The 19,215-nt window shown below is 44.3% G+C and overlaps 2 protein-coding genes across 12 annotated transcripts in view; one reads left to right on the top strand and one right to left on the bottom strand.

Moving 5' to 3' along the window:
• Nucleotides 1-19,215, bottom strand: part of SEMA6D (semaphorin 6D) — a 224,244-nt gene that overhangs the window by 22,180 nt on the left and 182,849 nt on the right. Inside the window, exon 4 of one of the 11 annotated variants that reach the window (XM_051628018.1) lies at nucleotides 17,941-18,049. The exons of 6 other annotated variants lie outside the window; for them this stretch is intronic. The gene's annotated coding sequence lies outside the window, so the exon portion shown is untranslated. Of the gene's footprint in view, nucleotides 1-8,676; nucleotides 8,697-9,110; nucleotides 9,393-9,450; nucleotides 9,536-10,392; nucleotides 10,626-17,940; nucleotides 18,050-19,215 lie in introns of those variants that run through there. 4 more of the 11 variants (XM_051628019.1, XM_051628017.1, XM_051628015.1 and 1 more) reach the window with 4 other exon arrangements.
• LOC127388741 (translation initiation factor IF-2-like) lies at nucleotides 9,209-9,937 on the top strand. The gene has a single exon (XM_051628540.1). It carries the CDS (start codon nucleotides 9,209-9,211, stop codon nucleotides 9,935-9,937), a length of 729 nt encoding a protein of 242 aa, XP_051484500.1.

Raw genomic sequence — 19,215 nt, 5'->3', positions numbered from 1 at the left:
TTTCAGCTTACATCTATGGATGAATCTGTTCTGTTTCACAAAGCTCCTGCAGGACCTGCTCCCTTGAAAGTTTGCCAGGGTTGAGCTATCGGTGATAAAAGTGCAAGGTACTGTAACTTAAGCAGTGGTCTGGATTAACCATTTTAGCAGGTCTGAATGTTATTAATTGAACTTGCTCATGCCCAACAGAGGCTGCCCTAGGAAACACTAACTTCATTTGTGAAAGTGTTCAAGGACTGATACAGAGAATGTCAATACAGTGATGTTCAGTGTTTGTTCTATACCCTCAGCACTGATCCTCCATTAATTCCTGGCTATAAGCAACACTTGTAGCCTGAGCTCCAAACCCTGTCCTGCCCCAAGGGAAGCAAGGCCACTCGGCTTGGGGGAGCAGCTGGGGCTCCTCAGGGTGAGCACCTGAAGGCTTCAAGCTCACTGCTGTGACAGAGGACTCTGCTGCTTCTTAACGGGGCTTTTTAATCTGAAATATTTTTATCCTAAAAACTAGAGAGAACTCTTAAGCCGTGATGGTGAAGACCTAATTACTTACAGCAGTACATACAGACTTGGATGTAAGGTTTGGAAGCCACCAAACTGCCTCTACTTGACCCCAAACAAAGGCCTAAAACCTAGGACAACGTATTACCTTTCCTCCCTCTAGAAAGGTTGGCTTCAAACGTGGGTGAGTGCCATAAGTGAAGTAAGTAAGTATTCTTCCTGCAAGCCTACACAGCATGATTTACATAGCAAAACTGCCACTCATTTCAGCATGATTAGGCATCATCTGATAAGGCAGCTCAGGGACAGGTATAAACCAGTTATTTGCAGGTGAGGACATAATGAAGGTCTTGAGCACAAGTCCAACTGACGCCAGAGTCCTAGTGAATTGCCGGCAGCACCCCTGGGTCTCCTGTCTGTGAGCCCTGCTGTCTCCCAACAATGGAGAAAGCAGCCTTCTCCATGAGCAGTGCTCCAAGCCCTGAGCCCCGAGATAAGCACTGCCCATTTCAGTCCTGGCTGGAGCCCAGGAGGTCAGGGTTTCCCTACAGGATGAAGTGATGGCAATGTTTTGAAATGGAAGGGAGGCTGGGGAAGGAATACACCCTAACAAGCAGGACAGCTGAAGAAAAAAGGGATTTGCACTGTGGAGAGGGCACATCTGCTTTTTAACAAGCTGTGCCCCAGACAATGTTCCTGTCAACCTCACTCCAGAAACCATCACTTCTTCCCACCCACTGCTTTCCCCTGCTATAAACACCCCTCCAGCATCTCAGCACTGTGCCTTGCTGGAGAATGGGGCTTGCTGGCTTGAGTTGCTGCTGCTGGGGGAAAGGGCTGCTGCTGGGGAAAAGGGCTGCTGCACGCCCCTGCTCTCACTTCAAAGAGAGAGTAAATGGCTGCTGCAAAATGCAAGGGGAGAGACAGAAGACTATCAACTGGCAAGAAACACATCAGAGCATCTCAAGCACTGTACTGGCATTATCAGTATGCCATTCTCGGAGCTGGAATGGTCAGCCAGCCTTGCCCACAGGAATACTGCCTAGAAAGACTGGAAAGCTATGTGTTTTTAACTAGTCTTGGGTTTTCTATATGGACAAATCTGGCAGCTGACCACCCAGTTACCTATTTGTATATGCAAAGCATGTGCTCTGCCACTTTCTAGGGCACAACCAATTACATGTGCAAAATGGAGCCATGAAAAACTGGAGGAAGCCTGAGCTCAAAGTTAATGATTACTATTATCTTGTTAAGCATTAAAGTTTAACTATGCCAGTGAAAGGATGTGTTATGAAACGTCTTTCCCAGGCTGGAAAGTAAATAGAGGAAGAGTTTTATATTTCTTCCTCTCAAAAGCTACTCAGAATTCAGACTAATTGTTTATACGGGTGCTTTTATTTACCATTATACCAAAATGTAGTCACTTGCCACATGACTGCTCATATTTTAATTTGAGATGTCGTGCAGAAACACATGGAAAACTGGTGAAGGCAAACCAATTTTAGAACATGTTCCGAGCAATTGTTTTGCAGTGCTGCCCTACAGTATGAAGTCTCTTACATTTCTTAAATTGCCTAATCAAATGCAGACTCTGTTCCAGTCACGCTAAATTTTCACATAATGGCAGAAAAACACTTCTTTCTAGCCTAGCACTGAACAGTTGGATCACATTATTACATTTGCTGCTTTTGTAGTCTCCAAGTGTGTACTTATAAATGTATGTATATACATATTCACAGGGGAGAGGGGGAAACATCGATGCTAATGTGAGACCCTGGGGACAGCTGAAGTGGCAATGTCTTAGGAGAGGTGCCTGTGCTAAGGGTCTTCTGGGAGCACCTGACTTATGAAGAACCCGGAGGGGTAGTGGTAAATATTAAGTTTTATTTTTTAAAAAAATCAGATGTATTAGTGTGGGAATTGATCCAGCTGATCCTTGTCCTACAGTCTGCCAAGGTTATGTAACTGATACAAATGCAGTTAGGTAAATTATACCCACATTATTGGCAGTTTGGGGTTGGAGGCAGGATCAGTGCAACATGCAGCCATGGCCACATCCCTGTGCTGCATCCCGTCAGTTTGGGGTATTCACTTCCCAGCACCACCCACCTTCCACAGGCCACAAGCAATCTGCAGAGCTCACACCTGGCAGTGGTTTGGAACAGGACACAACTGTGCTGGGCACCAGCTCTCCCTCCCACCTGTCTTTTACTTGGGCTACATCACCTCAAGATAATATTCACCCTGTAATGTGGAGAAGTTATTTGCATTGCACTGCTTTTGCATTTTGACTAGCAAGCCACAGAGAAGCACAGATCAGACCTTTACAAGTAAAAAAAAAATATTCAAATGAGTAACATATGGACTGCAAGTGCTTGAATCAAGGTCCCAGGGAAATCTGTGGCAAATCAGGGAATGAGACTTAGGGCTTTAAAGCTTTACATTGATGCCTGTCCCACCCTCTTCTCTGTACCAGCCCCCTGAGATCCCCAATACAACAGCAATGTTTCCCTAAATCACTAGTAACATCAGGCCAGTATGAGAACACGACTTAAATAATTGTACCTGACCCCCACGCTACGTATGTCTGCAGGTTTATTTTTCCTTTACAGCTGCACCAAAAACATTAAGGTATGTGTTGGCATAGTTTGCCACGTAAGACCCACAGTTCAATCATGAGTGATGCTTGTTACATCTTTGGCAAGGATGAAAACCTGATGCTTTAGAGGGAGGAAAAACCATAATCCACTCTCACAGTAAAACCTGTACAGTGGTACACAAGACAAAAAAAATTCTATCCATACCCTTACAGGGAATCAGATTAATCCCCAAAGCATGGGATTTGATTATTTTTGTCTGAGGTTATCATTCAGGGAAAAAACCTACAAAATGCTAAAAATACCCACACAGCATTTACTTTCTGAAGAAAATATGATTTACTGAGCAAAAAAAAATTACTGGCTTTTCAGTGTTAATCTTTGATAAACATGTGCTGGGTTAAAGAAACTGTCACAGAGAGCAGAAGTTTGTAAATTGAAAGAAACCATTCAACTCTGCATGATGATTCCCCCCCTTATTACCGCTTTCATGAGACACCTGGGGACATTGTTCACACACTGCTGACAGCTTTCACACGGCTGCCTTTCCTCTATTATCCTTACTCTTCTCTTCAGCACCCGTCTCCAAGTGGCAATACACAAATGAACTGTATTTGCAAGGGGTGCCAATGCTGGCTCTTGGACAACTGCTGGAAAGCCGGAGGGCCTTCTCCTGCCTTGCAGGTTGGTTGGTTCACGTTGCTTCCACAGGGCATGGAGTCTCCCTGACCCACCAGGCAGTACTCTGATATTTAACACCTGGGTGCTGCACCATTCTGGAAACATGCTGACTACTTTCAGCCCTTTCTTGTTTTTAACTACTATTACATTGCAGGCAGAGCAACAGCTCCCTCACTAACACTAGACTACATTCAAATATTATCTAAAATTTTAATACTGTAGCACTGAGGCTTTGGGGGTTTCAATACACAGATTTCTTCTCTGTAGTCTCCCATAACAGGATGGTTACACAGCCTGATGGGACACGTAAGCGTTCACACAACGCGGGAAGGGAGTACCCAAGTGGAGGGATATATAAGCAAGGGCTTGATATACAAGTGTGAGAATTTTCTTTTGACCCCAAAGTGCATCTGTCATGATAGACATGCACAAAAATAGCAGCAACACCTTCTGCTGGTGCTGTAGCTGCTGCAGTTCCTGTCCACCACCAACACCATAAACATGCCCAGGAAGTGTGGCAGAAGCACTTGAGGGAAATAACTTTTGTTTCATGCCACAATAAAGCTCTGAGGAAGATCCTACTCAACAGAGGTGTGAGCTGGTACCTCACTGCTGCTTGGGAAGGCAGCAAACCAGCTGTCATGACCATTTGGCGTAAGAGATGAACTATCTGGTTCACATTAAGAAAAGCCTATTATTGCAGCAACAGCTGAGCTGAGTGACCAGCTGATCATCTCATTTTATGAGGTTTCACTCCCACCTCTAGTGGGCAGCCGGTCTGTGATGCTGGCCCTTGCTGCTCACTCCTCACCCTTCCAGACGAGCACCTCTGTGTTTGCTGCTCAGCTGTCCCTCATGGACTTGAAGAGCCCCCAGCAGGCATCTGCCAATTAACTCCTCATTCTCATCCCAAGCCCTCTTCAAAGCTCTCCTTTGCCTCTGATGTCTACAAGCACGTGTGCCCCTTTCCCCTGGCACACACAGCTCAGATATGTTTAGGCAGCTTGTGCACTAAGAGGGCTGCTGCTGATGCAGACCAGTGTGGCTCTCCTGCTTCTAGAGGTTATAATCTGACTATATGTCTCTGCTGCCTCTTCTCTTGAACCATCCACTGTGGGGAACAGGGTCCATGCTTTTTATTCTGTGTTTATCCAGTGCATATTGAATTAGAAACCTGGGCTGCAATTTGGCACTCAGATGCAACGGTTAAAAAAAAAATAACAGCAAAACCAAGCCCTTTTGCAAGAAGAGTATCTGTGTGCAAATACGACCTCTGTAATGTTACCAAGGTCAGGCAGACCAAGGCCAATCTGCTGTGTGGGAATATAAATCAAAGCTGTCCAGGGACTGATTTCATTTACAAGGTTTCTAACCATTCTGGACAGAGCAAATATCACTTGCCTCCTTGAGTTCCTTGCTCCTCCTCTTCCACCACCACTTCTTGCCTCCTAATATTCGAACCAGCCTCTCCCTGCCTGGTAAACACCTCTTGACCTCCTTTGCTCTTAAAAGTAAGAGTTCTCAACTAGAAAAAAAGCTGTGGCTCACACACAGCAGACAGCCACGCTAGGCCAACTTATTTAAATAATGCAAAACTCGCAGCTAGAAAACTAGCACTCACCTGTAGAGTGCCTGCCATTCATAGCACATGTCATTAAAACAATAAATCCTATAATGACTTCTTTCCTATTGCATTCACAGATCTGCAAAACAAACCAAGGAAAGCATCTGTAGCAAGTATTAAGAGTCTGGGCACAGATCCTGTGAAATCACATGGTTTCCGTTGTGGAACTAAAAAGGCTTCTACAAGAATGTGTGAAATACACAGTCAAAATTCTCTCTTTTCTTTCTGTTCTCTTTGGCAGTTTGTATGGTTAAGTTAAAGCAGCAAGTTCTCTTTCTTTGGCTGGCAGCATTCAAAGCACACGGTGCAGAACTCAGCTAGCAGCTCCCTCTCGAGTAAGTATGGAGTTAATGTAATTCCACTCCAAACAGGTTGCTCTCTCCAAACTGGAGGTTTGAAAACCAAGGAGTCCAGTGGTTGCCTTGCTCCTTGCAGTATTCTGTAGCCTGACTGCAGGTGTGCCCATTGAGCTGCAGCAGGGCTGGGCAGGGGTGCCAAAACTAAAGAAACTTCACGTTCTGGATGTTAACTTTAGTTACCATAGCCAGACAATGCTGCCAGTGGTGTGGAAGAAAAAAACTGCTGTAGCCAGCTGTGCTGTTCACAGTCGGATGGTTTCTGTGTAGCTCCAAATGGTTATGGAGCCAGTAGCCTGTTGTGGCCAAGGACAGGATGATGGATGGTCTACATACACTGTCCAAGCAGGGAGAATGGCAGAAGTTCACTTCAGGGTTGTTAAAATGCTAATCTGGGTTAGTTAACAAAAGCTGAAAGGAACAGAAAAGTTAGGGAAATAAACACCACTCATAAGTTATATATGTGCACTACAGATTTGATCTCTGTGGTTAACAAACATTTTACTTTGGAAGTGGGACAACTCAACAGTCTTCCTGTTTGACTAAACAGAATCAACTTCTGATATTAGCTGTACTGTAATTACTGTCAAGCCACAATGAGGGAAAGTGGGCTATGGCAGACAACACACAAAGCTCTGGAAAACAGCATCGGAAGGGCAGTAATAAGATTTTCACTGCACACCTCTTCCATGTGACATGGGAACAAATCAGAACCTACTTTCTTTTGAACTCGAGGCTGGCAGCTATTCACAGAGCAAGTAACAACTTAATAAAATGGCTTAGATGGATTTTTAACGGTAACTGCAGTAGCTTATCTGATGCATAAGAAAAAAGATCATCTGTTCTAACAGCAGTTTTGACGACAGCAACATTTGAACTGTTTTAATTACATACAGAGCTGCTAAGACTGAAAATAACTTGTACTACCCAATGCAAGTAATATGCCTTCCATCTTTTCTTAATTAGTTGTGGTGCAAATTATTACTTCATCCAATGGAAAGACATTTTTTCAAACTGGGATGATAAGTATGTTTAACATGAGAATGTAATCAACCACCACCTCCTCTGTTCAGTAAGGAAAGCAAACACAATGTATTCCTTGAAAAACATCAGAGACTGCAACATAAGTCAGCTCAACGTAAGCTTATATGAGCACAAAAGCTGTTGATGGAAATGTTCCCTTTGTCTTAGAGAACAGAAAAAGTGTCTGTCATATCACTTGCACTACATGTCGTATCACTTGCATGACACTTGATGAAAACTGACCGCATTCACATGTAATCTCCACTTGAATTCAGATTTCAATTTTTAATTTTTTATTTTTTTCCAGAAGGAAGCATAATCAAAAGATTTCAACAGAGGTTCTGTCCAGCTCCCTGGGCTTCACCTGACTTCAAGGATTGCTGAAACCTGTGTTAAGAGTAATAATATTCTCAAAATAATTAAACCCCATAAAAATCAAGAGCTGCAATCTGCATATGACCGAATGTAGTAAAACCAGGAGATACATTATTACAAATGCCTAATATATCTTTGAAGTGAGCTTCTATGACTTTTCTTTACCTTCACATATCTCATGTGACAGGACCAATCACACTGAAGACCAATTCAGTCAGAATTAACTGCACGTAAAATTAAGCATTCTATCTAAATGTGTGCTCTTCGTAAGTCTACATCAAAGTTACGGTGGCTCCAAGGGCTAAAATACCTGCTCTAATAGTTGACTCAGATGAGCCATACAAAAGAGGTAGAAATGCTCAGATGGTCCAGCTGAAAGGGGGCAAGAGACCAGGGGGAAAAAAACCTGCAGACATACAACTGGTTTGTAGGGCTTTGACAGGGCCATCACTGTATTCCTGGCACACACTCCTGCATCACACAAAGCACGTTTAGAAAATGTTATCTTTGTCGCACCTCCACCATAAATGAGAACAGGTAGTGACAGACTGTAGGATATGACAGGGGAAGGTAGCTAAAGGTGCAGATGACAGTGAGAAGCCAGTTAAATAAACCAGTTTAGAGCCTCTGCACTAATACTTTTTTTGGCTGACCTTTTGAAAACAAATCTGAGCTAATAATGCAGACCACTAATAAATTCTTACTACTAACTTTTACTTCGTATTCTTAAAACAACTGAGCTTTATATTAGTTAATATAAAAAGTGTTAAAGTTCAGGATTATATAGAAAAGAAATCAGAGCACTCAACTGGCAATTTGTATTTATCTAAGCCAGAGTAAATGTTTATACAGGATCTGCCAACATAACAAAATATGCCTGTCACTTACTACATTAAACATGATTACATACAGCTTCATTTACTGAACAGTAACTTAAGTACACTTTAGAGATGCATAGAATTTTATAGCGTGAATGAAGCAGGAAAAACGTCTATTCTCTTTTGCCACAAAAGTGATTGCAAAGCTTTACAATGAGCTTCCTGTTGGAACTGGGAAAAGGACAGAACCTCAGAAAATTCTCAGTGAAACTATTTGTATGTGAGAGCAATAGACCAGCAGTAAAAGCCTCTAAGACAGTAGGAAGCTGTTCCTTCAAATAACATTTAAACGCATTAATAAACATTATTAAGGAAAGACTAACAACTCGGAACACGAAGGTATCCCAATAAAGATGTGTGATTTTCCCTCAAGGAAATAATCAGGGGGAAAAAACCCCACACATTTACAGAGTACTGTACAGTATTTTGCAGGAAGTTTGCTGTAATTCCTGCACATTATGTGTGAAGCCTGTGTGTGTGTACACGGATAAGCTACAATACCATCTGCACAGCAAGTGCCACATATGCGAGCATTATGAACCATCATCGCTGCTGCTATGCTCAAAAATACATGTATTCTAAGCCACACATAAACACAAACGATTTTAACACACTGAGGGCCGAATTTTGCTCAAATTACTAACCGGCTGACGCCTGTGATACAGACGTAATCCGGACCAGAAGAAAGAAACAACTCGAAGACTGGCAGAAACCCACTCCTCGCAGCCTCGCTGTGTTCATGCTGACAAGTGGGGTACCCACCGGAACGGGAGGACTGTTCAACACACCAGCCTAAAGAGTACTTCATCGCATTTTTCAACTCGGAAGGCACAACTCAGAAACACAACGACAACCGCACAAAATCCAACACAACAACTCCATAACCCTTCAAAACATAAGCATTAATATCCACCTAGAAACACCTCCGTGACCTTTCATTTCCACCCAGCGCCTATAAATAATAAAGAAGGCTTTAAACCCTTCCTAATTACTCCCAGAAAGCCGATCTAGGGGTTTCTGCACGGCTGAAACGCGTCCCTCCCCCCTCCCAAGAGCAGAAACTTTCCGCGCCCCGCACCTGACGCCGCTTCCAGCAGGACGCGAGGAGCAGCTTCCCCCGCCTGGGCACCGGGATCCTTCAGGACTGACTCTCCTATTTGTTTCCATCCATAATTGATGGGGAGCTGGAAGCGCAGCTCCCTCTGCCTCCCAGCGCCCGGCGGCTGCCGGGGAGCCCGTAAATCACGCCTCGCTGGGCGCCCTCGTCGCCGGCCCGGCTCAGCCCCCCAGACCCAGCTCCAGCTCGACCCCCGGGGAGCCCCGCGGCGGTTTCGCTGGCGACAGAACCAGAGACGCTCCCGCCGGACCCGCCGCCGCCAACGGCCGCCGCTCGCGCCGCCGCCGCGCGCCCGCGGTACCTGCCGCTGCCCAGGGCCGCCGCCCGCCGGCGGGGCCGCCTCCTCCGCGCGCTGCCTCCGCGCGCTGCCCCCGCCGCGCGCCCCATCCCGGCGCGGCGCTGGGGGCCGGAGCCAGCGCGGGGGCGGCGCGCGCCGCAGGGCCCGCCCCGCACGGCCCCCGCCGCGCCCCGCAGGGACCGGCTCCCGCCCGCCCCTCGCCGCGCTGTCCCGCCGCGCCCGGCCTCGCCCCGCCTCCGCGCCAACACCGCCACCGCGCCAGCACCGCGCCCGCCGCTATTCGCGGGCAACTTTTCGGTTCCTGCTCCCGCCGCCCGGCCCCGCCGCGGCTCTCACCGCACCCGGCAGCGCGGGCCCCGGCCGGCGGAGCTCGGCGGCAACCGCGCCATGGCGGGGCGGGGGCGGCACCGCCCCGGCCCCTCCGCGCTGCGTGCGCGGTGCTCCGCGAAACTTGGCCGGTAGTTTTACCCCTCCCAAAGCACCTCGGTAAACCGGCCCCCCCGCCTCCGCCCGTCGCCGCCGCGGGGAACAGCTGGGGAGAAGCCATCAAGAAGGGTTTTTGTTCGTCGCCGACGCTGCCTTCGCGTCTTCATACGACAATTTTAATTACTACTTAGAAAAAGTCATGGCGATCATGCAATTCTGCAGGCTAATGAGACTCAGTTTTGCAGACGAGTACTTCAAATAGGGGGGATACGTCCTTGAAATGACATCTTTTTAAGAGCCTGTCCAAAACCCTCTCAGTCCAGAAACAAAGGCTTTAATCCCAGAAATGAAGACCAGGAAATAGCTGTCACAAATTCATTTTTCTTCACATGAAAGATAAATTAATTAAGGCTTAAAGTACCATGAAATATTATGTATGCCCCTGCAAGCGAAAAAAACACCCCACAAACCAATTCCAAAAACAAACAAACAAAAAGATTACTTGCCAGACTGTATCACCTGTGCTTGTTCTATGGGAAATCAGAGAAAGGTGTTTGTGTTGGGAAGCCTCTGCCATTCACATGCAGTTCGGAAATCCCTGCCCCTCAGCTGCTCCACAGCAAGTCCTTGGGCAGGTCGCTCCCCAAGGCTCCTCTGCCCCTCTAGGAGACAAGCATTTGTTTCTCCCAAGCAGGGTTTTGGGCTGATCCTGCAGGATTTTACACACGCAACACTCGCAGTGGGAGCGTTGCCTCTTGAGAACTGATTCATCTCAGCAAGGGCGCCAGGATTTGGCCCATAGTAAATTCCCTTTAGAGATGGTGCCAACAAAATCTCTCAGCCATGGGAATAGGAGGTTTCTGGCAACTCCGTCCCCTGGCTGTCTCCCTCTGATGTTTCCTAGTGGTGACAGGCTAAAGGCGAGATCATTATGGGCTTCCTCACAGCAAACACAGCAGAGCGATGCTGCACCCCGGGAGCTGCTGCCTGGTTAAAGGTGGAAGGGCATGATTTTCTCTTTCTCAGGAACAGCCCTCATCTGAAAACCTTCAACATTTACACAGTGCACGAAAATGCTGCGATAGAGACTTGGTTGGGAATCAAATTGCAACCTGAGGACAGAAAAGCTTAAGAGTGCCTGAAAGAGAAGGATTCGGTTCACAGAACTGCTCTGTGGCCTTTTCCCTCGGAGCAGACGCGCTGGGTGTGGGTTTACAGAGGCTGTGGGTACCTAGGTGCAGGCTAGGGCACCAGGGCATTACAAATGTGGGATTTCCTACTTGGGATTTTTAAATGCCTGGTGGTGGTGCCCCCCAGGAAAACGCAGCCACAGAAGAGCCACCCACATTTTCCTTCGCTGCATTCTTTTTGTGACTGGCATGTAGAAATCACTCGGCAGCGCTGCTCGGTTATCCCTGCCGCAGGGCCATGGGGCGAGGCGTCTGCTTGGGCTGGGGCTGCACGCTTCCCTCTGCTGGAGAGGGGCTGCTTATGGGAAGGGAACTTTCTCCCCCATTGTACATGCCAGCCACAGGCTGACTCAAGGCTTCCTTGTATTGGGATCAGTGATTAGTCGGGTTTAAATCTCCTTCTGCTTCAATTAGGCAGATGAAACAATGTTCAGAATCGGACTGCACTCCTGCAGGACAAGGGGTTTCAGTTTGAAGCAGAGCATTTTGGAGAATTTTGGTATAGCCAAGACTAGTGTCTTCTGTCTACACTCAAATATGCTAGTTTATTATAGTTTTGTAATTTGCTGCATGGCTAGAAACCACTTTATGCAAGGATTTAAAGTATGTGCACTTACAGTATGTGTTCAGTCAGGGAATTACACAGCCACAGGTTTTTAAACAGAATTATATGCAGGCTCCTATTGATATGATAAACTATCAGTAACACGTGCTTGCAAAGCTTCTTAAATCCCCATTGACACGAGGGACCACTATTGTGTCAATAGTGGGCAGATTAATGGGGTATTGTCAGGCTATTCTAGGCCTTAACTTTCATTTATCCTAAAACTTGTTCTTCATTGTAACTCTTAACCTTTGGATTCTGCCAACACGTTTCTTGTCACAAATATACTAATGGAATTAAAAGAAACCTGGCTTTTAAATGTTAATTACCTCTAGAATGATTGATTTGTAAAAGAAACACATCAGCAGAATCTAAAAGTACAGAGGCACAATAAAATGGACAGAGTGTCTGCCCAGGAGCCAGGAATGCCTGAGGACCAGCTTTGGCTCCGGTGAGACTGTCCCTGTGTAGGAGATGGTAATGAGAGCACTTACTCACCCTATCTCACAGGTATAGCTTATGGATTATTCCTATTGTCTAAAGTACTTTTTACCTTCTAAGTGTTTTACAGACTTAAGCAAGGCTTGTTGACAAATTTGGAAATGTAAGCAAAATACTCAAAATTTACATACAGATAAAAGAACCACCATCTGTTAGAAAAACAAATTGAGTTTTTGCTTCATTAAAATATGGATAACACTAAACTAAAACCAGACATTTAATTCTGCTTCAATGCCTCCAGTGGGTTTATAACCGAAGCTGAACTGATTTCAGCAAGCAGAAGCATTCATTAAAAACACTAATCACACGGTGATTTGGTAAGAAAGTGCAGGCAGTTTGCAGGTTTGGGAAACCACCTTCAGAGCATGGTTGCCCAGGAAAGTTTGCTCAAATGGCACAACCCTAGGAAATAGCAAGTGCTGAGGAAAATGGTATTGATGGTTTCCCTCTGCCTGAGCCCGAGCTGATTCCGTGACTCAGCACACAGACGCACGGACACGATGGCTTCTGACACATTTTGAGGACGTGTTCATGTAAGCCCTGTCATTTCAAATAAACCAGCCAACGTCAGCTACAGATGGGTGGTCAAATGGCATTAGTGCCAGGATGTGATGACGTTATAGCTTAAGAGTCATTATATTCTAGCTAATTATTTTTCTCCTGTTTTATTTTCTTTTCCTCTAAAACCCGCCACATTTCTGCAGTGCGTACAGACATCTGCCTACTGCATGGCATAAAGGAATTGGTAGGGAATTTAATATGGACAAGATATCTAATTTCTGATGAAGTAGACATGTACAGGTTTTTTATTTACTCTTCTTAAATCTAGGTTGCAAAGTGTGGATGTTATGACTTACCTTGATTGTAATTAAATTTGATAACAAGAGAGAATAGAAATTATTTATTATGAGTGCATAAAATTAGCTGGACAATTTAAGGTGCTATTCAGTGAGTAATGCTCCCATAGCAGGGGTAAATATTAGTCTGACTGATGATTTTACTTTCTATTAACAACCTAAAAAAGTTATTTTCATACAGCTCTGGTTTTATATGCCCTTGTGCCTTCTCAGTATCTGGGGAGCCATTGCACAGGGCAGGGCAGGCATGTGTAGTATGTGAATAAATGTAGAAAAATTTCTGAGAAAAACAGGCTTTTAATCTCTTATCGATTGGTGAAGAATTCTCTCCTTTGGATTTTTAAGAACATAAATGTAGAATAGAGGAAGCTCAAGCTCTAATGCTTCACAGCTCATCACCAGAACAGAGTTAAAGCCACATAAGCTGAAACTGATAGCTCATTACAGTATTCCACTCTTAGCCCGCACAATGCAGAATGTGGTGGTTTCTAATGCTTGTCTCTGTTAGATGGAAGCTACTGGTCCTGGCTTTAGCATCCAGTCTCCTTGAGCCCTTACTGTAGTTATTGCCCAATCTGTAGCCGCTTATTCACCCCCATTCCCCATCGTTTAGATCCCAAGAAGATGGGTCTTTCATCTGCCTGGAGTGCATTTAGATCCTATCTCTGCTCAATCGTCCTAAACCTTGTTGCCTGGGGAAATATAGCTGAAAATCCCAGTGTTTGGCTGGGAAAGCAATAAAAGTGAGTTAACCATTTTCCTTCTCTGAGTCCTGAGTTTGAAGCAGTATCAACACAACTCAGAAGTGAGACATTTCAGAACATTGTCACTCATGATTTATGCCACTAGGCTACAAATAGCAAATCGCCAAGAAAACGAGGCTACGATGTGTTGATACAGGCAAATTGGTTCTGAGTCAAGTACTGTATGAAGTGTGGTAAGTTTAAGAAAAGACAGAATTTTATCCCTGTAATAACATCCAATTCAGGTAGCATGTATTTATAATGCTTAAAGGAAATAATTTCCTCATACTTTCCAAATTATTTGAAATCACCCTTTTCACACTTGTCAGTTGTCAGAAAATTAGAGGAGGTGCTTTAAAGTGATTAGCATTTTGTAAAATACAGGAAGACACAAAACAATTCAAATACTTTCTTTTAGCATCTTCTTGGGTACTGTGTTGAGAGTTGTTTTTAAAGTATTTCTGACTGACAAAACTTCAATTTAACATCATTGTTCTTGCTTTTTTTTTATCTTTCTAATCTGCCTCCTCATTTAGAGGGATGTGCAGAAATCCCAGGTTCCATGCCTGCCACCTAAGGTGCAGTGATGATTTTCTGCTAGCACTGATGGGCTGTGCATCCAAACTTGGCAACTTTATCCTGGCTCTGTTTAGGATCAGCATCTGCATATGCTTCTACTCTTGTAATTTATCTTTCCAGCTAGTGTAAGAAATGGGTCCACATAGCTATTTCATGCCCACCCATGATCATTTTACATCAGTTTACCTTGAGAAGCACACAGAACACTATCTCTATATTGAATATTTAAGTGATAAATCTAATAGCTGCTTTCAGTTCTTACTTGAGCAGAAGTCCAACTGAAATTCAATACACTGGCTCTCCAATTCCCCCATCTACCTCCAGGGAGGCAGAGGACATGTGCCAGTAATTAATGCAAATAATTGGAAAACAAGTAATTTTTGTTATGCTTTGGCAGTATAATGCACGGGTCAGCCAGCAGGGATCACTGGGGATCCTGTGCAGATGAACCTGAGGCAGTGGAAGGCCAGAAATTCCTCCTCTGCTGAGGCTATGGGGCTGGCAGAGAGAACCTTGCATCACCAAAGCTTGAAAAGACACAATGTTTGTAATGTGTTGTCCTGAGTGTTTTACTCTTGAAATGTGCTTAAAGTGAAATCTGTATGACTGTATGTCAAAGCTGATAAAAGGGATTCAAGCAGTAAACTTAACTGGGCACAGTCTTGTAAAACTGGTCCTTCCTGCCTGCAAGCTCTGCATCAGACTTAACTTTGAAAAACCGAGTCTTTAAGGCCAACAATTCTTGCTACAGCACCTTCCTGCAAAGATCATTGCAACAGTAAAATGTGATTCATTCCTGGTTCTTGCAAAATAATAATCTTGCAAAAAAAAAATCCCAGAGAGGGAGAGCTGTCCAAGGCAGAGAGCTGGGAACAGAAAAGCCAAGCTGCAGGCATTGTCGTGGTGCCCTTTATGACCAGGCATAGGGTGGTAGGTGGTGCTACTTCCAGTCTACAGGAATCATCAAATGCAATAAAACTCCATTTTCTGTACAATGATTAGCTTTTCAGTTAGGTATATTATATCACCTATCCTTTGATGGGGAATTCATTTCAAACATCTAAGGTAATATCAACAAAATAATGCAATTAGATTTAATGGCATACTTCCAAGATTAATAGGTGACCTTCCTCACAGCCTACAGTTTTAATTTCCAAAATTCCATTTGTCATACTGCTACTCAGTCAGGACAGATTCACCATTTGCAGTGTTTACTTACACTTTTCCTCACTAGTAATAAGATGTGCTGCCTTTTTCAGGCATAGACAGATGAAAAGACCTATTGGTAACAAATCTGTGTTCATGGCATATAATCACAAGATGACAAGACACTTAATGTTATCTATTTAGATTATATATAGCAACTTCTATTGCACAAAATCACTTTTCAGTCGCATTTTAGGGGATTACCTAATCCTGCAATTGATTCTGTGTGATGAGTCCCCCTTGTTCTGTGGAGACCTGGTGACCTTCAGAACAGAAACAGGCCTGAAAACATTCTATTATTTCACTATTATTTATGTGTAATTACAAGGTAATAGGATGGGAACAGATGATAATTCCATCTTTTTATTTACTTCACTGGACTCAGACTTGAAGTGTTTTATGTCTTGACCCAGAATAAAAAATACTCCCTATCAGTAAGAATGACCAAAGACAAGACTGATGTCTTCTTTAAGGTAAATAAAATATTCCCTTAGAAATTTAGCCACATCATACAGGTTTCCAGAAAGCTCAGAGCTACAGTAAAGCTACTATCTACTGTAACTGTCACATCCCAAAACTTGCAGTTAAGGGGTGAGGCAATTGCTCACTGGTTATAAATACCAGCAGATTAGTTTATCTATAGATTAGTACTACATTACTCATTCCAAAGGCCATAAAATTCAATCTGAATCATCTTGGTTTTGTATACCAACAGTCACATACTACACAAAGGTGAGTCCACAGGTAGCTGCTGATGACATTTTATAGTTGTGGAGGTTTTACTGCTACAGAAAACAAGCATTTAGGCATGTGTGCATGTACAGACTCACACAGACACACCCACAGACACACATAAACCTTGCTCCTTCACTGTCCCACCAAATATAACTCCATGGATTAAGGCCTTAAATATGACTCCAAGAATGTAATTTAGTACAGTCTGAATCTCCTTGAACAAGCCTGAGGTAGCTCCTTGGGCTGTCACAGCTAAGCAGCTGTCCAGCCTAACACTGACTCAGGAGCCAAAAACCTGCCCCATTTGGGTGACAGTAAAACAGTTGCAAAGGATCAGACAGGCATTATTCACAGTTGACGTAGGGAGGGTGCTTAGAAAATAGTTAATACCAGTAGTCACTAAGAATAGAAAGGTAAACAAACTGCTTGTAAATTTGTATCTGCTAGAACTCTGAAATAAAGCCTTACCACATTTCTCCAGTGCATTCCTACCCAGCAAGATGGTAGACTCTCATCATAGGTTTGAAGAAAGATGATCATATACTATTTAGTTTTACCTCTGTGACACATAGAAAAAGTTCATAGCCCACACACAATCAGTAATGACAGGAGTTGTTGCCTTTGGAATGTCAGCTTGAGTTTCTCTTTAGTGTATGCTCCTTAACATCTCAGTATCAGACTTTAGCCTAGGATATTTTGTTCTTCAGGCATAGGCAGATACCTTTAATTATTTTTTCAACACTTACGGCCTTATGTAATATTATAGTTTCTTTGAAAAAATGACTTCCAGCTTTGGAGTTCCTTCTTGTGTGCTAGCTGTGAGCTGAAAAATCCTTTCTACAGAGCCCTCCATGAAAGGTTTGCTTTTCTCTGTTCTGTGCTTTGCATGTTAGCACAGAAGAAAAATGTCCACTTACAGAAGGTAAAAACAATTATTATTCTCTATATACCACATTATCAAAAAAAAGAGGTGCAAGTGAGTGCATGTGGCTTTGAACCTTATGGAGTTACTGCTACTCCTTCCCCCTCATTGACATTTGAAATGGTGCACCACGTCTGAGAGCCACTCTCATATTACATCTTACTACTTTTCTTTGGTGGGTGCAAGATGATATATTTTCACCTTTGAGGTGACAGTAGGTGACAATGAGATAGGTGGCCCATTTCATCCCACGTTGTTTCACTGATCACAGCCTGCCAGCTGCTTGTATGACTGTGCATGTCAGCCCACTAATCTTGAGTGATGCAAAGCTCCACGGAGTCTGGGGAAATACCATTGTCTGTGACAAGTCATGCAGGAAACAGTCATGCAAAGGAGCTGTCATTGAGGAGGCTTGGTCTAGAAGAGGAGTGTGTGTGGGGTCAAAAGTGTAGAAAGCACTTCAGATCCAATGTAATATAAATTAGCAGTGGCACCTATTCTATCCCATAAAATCTCCTATTTGCAGCACGCACTGGAAGAATTAACAGAGCAAAAATATGCAACAAAAAAAGCACACAGTGATCAAGTTATTACTAAATCCTCTGGATGGTACTTGACTCGGAAAAACAGGCTCAGGTAGGAATGTTAATGCTATCATCTGACATGGCTCAAAAAAACTCAACATCTCCATTCTTGGCTAAGCACAGAGACTGCTGTGGGGCTCTCTTACCTCTGCTGCTTGGAGTGATGCAGTCGTAGCCGCTGTGGCTGTTAGCTGCAGGTCTCCCCTTTTCTGTGTCTTTGTGGATAAGATGAGGGCACAAAGCGTGGTTCTCTATCTGGGAAGCAATGGAATAAGCAACATTTGTAGCTCCAGCCCAAGCTTTCCAGCTCCTTTTATAGATTGTACTTTTAAAAATTAGTTGTGTAGCAAGGTGCCAGGATTTTAGCAGCCATGTTATAGCAAATAAATAAAGTTATAATAAAGTCTCTACTATCCAGTAGCCAAAGATAGCTACAGGTTATTTTCAGATTTCCTATCAAAAGCTGTTTCAGAGTTGTTTGAGTACTTCAGATCCTGCCTGAATAACTTCTCATGCTCAGAAGAACCTCAATGATTGTTTATTTTGTTCACACGTACTTTACATGCTGGCAGGGAATGCCGAGTTGGTCATTTCTCTCCCTGTTGTCATTAGCCATATATGTGCATCAGGCCAAGAGCTCAACACTAGAACAGAGAGGGATGGAAAGGTCTCCACCTCCTCCAGTAGCCAGACCATACAGGAACACTTTCCATATGTGGTTTGGGGGGCCCAGCTGCATGAAGCACAGGCATAGCTATCACCCTGCCATCTGGCAAGTCCCCCTGCACTGCCCCAGGCTCAGAGAGCACTGCCAGGTAGGACACTGGAGCACTTTGTCCTGCAAAGGGATCAAGAAGGGAGTAGAGTCATGTGAAGACAGTAGAGGCAGAGGGGGGAGAAAGCAGACTGCCCAATGCTCAGCCAGGTGCCAGGTGCTTTTGAGAGCAGGTCAGAGCCATGGTCAAGCTCAGACTTGCATGACATCGTATCGCCAGGACTCAAGCTCAGGTGAGCTTTGAACATGTCAGAAGTGGGATACCAGGTCGTATTACTCCTTACTACAGACCCAAGCAAGTAGCTGTCTGCAAGTTGGATCATGTATCACTCCTGCCCATCAGAAATGTCATGGCACTGATGTCAGGCTGACAATTTAGATTCAAAATCCTTCCTAGAAGGATCAGGATAGCACATGTGCATATGTTCCTGGGGTTTCTGGCCATCTGGGCTGCTCTTAAAGCTGTGTGGTTTTACACCCTGCCCACGTTTCAGGCATCCTGTATCCAGAACGTCACCAGGGAGAACTGCATGCGTTAACTTGCTCTCTGATCTGCACCCCTCCGTGGACTTTTGACAGAGCCAAAGTCCATGTTTTTCCTGGGATCTTAAAAACCCTTTGAAAAAGACCTGATGACAGAAAGCTT

Source organism: Apus apus, chromosome 10 (assembly GCF_020740795.1).
Source record: "Apus apus isolate bApuApu2 chromosome 10, bApuApu2.pri.cur, whole genome shotgun sequence".
Lineage (NCBI taxonomy): Eukaryota > Metazoa > Chordata > Aves > Apodiformes > Apodidae > Apus > Apus apus.
This window is presented reverse-complemented; position numbering and strand designations above follow the sequence as displayed.